This window comes from Colobus angolensis, unplaced genomic scaffold (genome assembly GCF_000951035.1).
Source record: "Colobus angolensis palliatus isolate OR3802 unplaced genomic scaffold, Cang.pa_1.0 Scaffold65, whole genome shotgun sequence".
Classification (NCBI taxonomy): domain Eukaryota; kingdom Metazoa; phylum Chordata; class Mammalia; order Primates; family Cercopithecidae; genus Colobus; species Colobus angolensis.
Genome location: NW_012120154.1, coordinates 2,765,383 through 2,767,164, shown reverse-complemented (window position 1 = coordinate 2,767,164; position 1,782 = coordinate 2,765,383). Strand labels below are relative to the sequence as shown.

General features: G+C 45.1%; 1 protein-coding gene across 1 annotated transcript in view; it reads right to left on the bottom strand.

Moving 5' to 3' along the window:
- The window catches only part of FAM227A (family with sequence similarity 227, member A), a 70,795-nt gene that overhangs the window by 52,962 nt on the left and 16,051 nt on the right, over positions 1-1,782 (bottom strand). Inside the window, exon 6 of the mRNA XM_011964328.1 lies at positions 1,386-1,532. Within this exon, the coding sequence (XP_011819718.1) occupies positions 1,386-1,532 (147 nt within the window). The remainder of the gene's footprint in view (positions 1-1,385; positions 1,533-1,782) is intronic.

The following is a 1,782-nucleotide window of genomic DNA, read 5'->3' as shown; positions in this document are numbered from 1 at the left end:
AGAGAGGAGGGAAGGGCATGATGAGAAGGAGAGGGAGACAGAGATAGAGAGACGGGGGTGTGGCTCAAAGCAGCAGTGAGAACTACAGGTAGAAGAGACTGAGATGCTGGGTCTCAGGAATGGTGGGGTGACTGCCTAGGAGCTCAGAGGACAATGATCAGAGCTGCTTTGGGGACAGCAGAGTTGTTTGACGATGAAGAGCCACGAGGCACAGCTGTACAGCGGCCGAGACCATTTCCTGGGCTTCTTCCCTTCTCCAAGACCTCCCTACAGTGATCCCCCATCTCCAGAGCTGTCAGTGTTTGTGTCGCCTGAGCAAACAGGTTCCAATGGGCCTTAGAATACTTCCTTCCTTTCTTCGCAAGGAACCCAGGGTACCCTAGTGCGCAGCTCTGCAAGGAGGCATACTCACCCCCAGGGGCTTGAGAAGAGAATATTCTAACTAATATCTACATAAGAAAGAAAAGCAATTGGCTGGGCATAGGGGCTCACACCTGTAATCCCAGCACTTTGTGAGGACAAGGATGGGGAGGGGAAGATGGCTTGAGCCCTGGAGTCTGAGACTAACCTGGGCAACCTAGCAAGACCTTGCCTCTACAAAAAAAATTTTTTTTAAAACTAACCAGTGTGGTGGTGCATGCTACTCAGGAGGTTGAGGCGGGAGGATCACTGAGTCTGGGGGTTTGAGGCTGCAGTGAGCTATGACAGTGCCACTGCATTCCAGCCTGGGTGACAGAGGGAGAACCTGTCTCCAAAAAGTAAGAAAGAAAGAAAGAGAGAGAGAGGAAGGAAGAAAGGAAGGAAGGAAGGAAAAAGAAAGAAAAGAAAAGAAAGAAAGAAAGAAAGAAAGAAAGAAAGAAAGAAAGAAAGAAAGAAAGAAAGAAAGAAAGAAAGAGAAAGAAAAGAAGGAAGGAGAAAGAAAGAAAAAAGAAAGAAAGAAAGAAAAAAAAGGAAGGAGAAAGAAAGGAAGGAAGAAAGGAAGGAAGAAAGAGAAAGGAAGGAAGAAAGGAAGAAAGAAAGAAAGAAAGAGGGAGGGAAGGAAGAAGGAAACAGAAAAGAAAAAAGAGATTAAGCATACTAATATCCTTTGTAGTGATTGGCAACAGAATAAGTATGTAATTTATAGACAGACACATTTCAATGAGGTTTGTGATAAAAATTGCACACCAGTAGGATATGTGATTAAAACAGTGTGAACACTGTTGCTCTGGTAGAAGGAATCTAGGTTTTGCAGTGAGGTTGGGCTGGGGTTCCTAGCTCAGCTCAGACACCTGCCAGCCTGTGGCCCTAGGTGAGTTCCTCAGTTTCTCCTGGGGTGTGAAAGGGTGACAGCTGCATTTGCCCATGGGGTGGCAAAGTCAGGGCAGGCACTGCTTTTTCCTTACCTTGCCACTAAGGCAGTCTCTCTCAGCCCGGACCACATTGCCCACCATGTCACAGAAGTTGACTCCATTCGGAAGCTTGTTTGGCTTGGAGCTGTTAAAGTTGGGATACTGGTACAACTCCGCTAGCAGATTTTTATCTGCTGTTTTCTGAAGCAAAACAGCAGAATATGAAAATAAAGTTCACATTTTGACAGTTTGAAAGAATAGGCTAGCTTCCCCTCTTTATTTTGAAGACAATATAACAATCTTATAGAATGTTGAGAAAATGAGGGGCGTTTAGGATCCTAGGACCCCTTCCAAACTCCTATGTACAGTATTTCTTTCTTTCTTTTTTCTTTTTTTTTTGAGAAGAAGTTTTGCTCTTGTTGTCCAGACTGGAGTGCAGTGCGTGATCTCG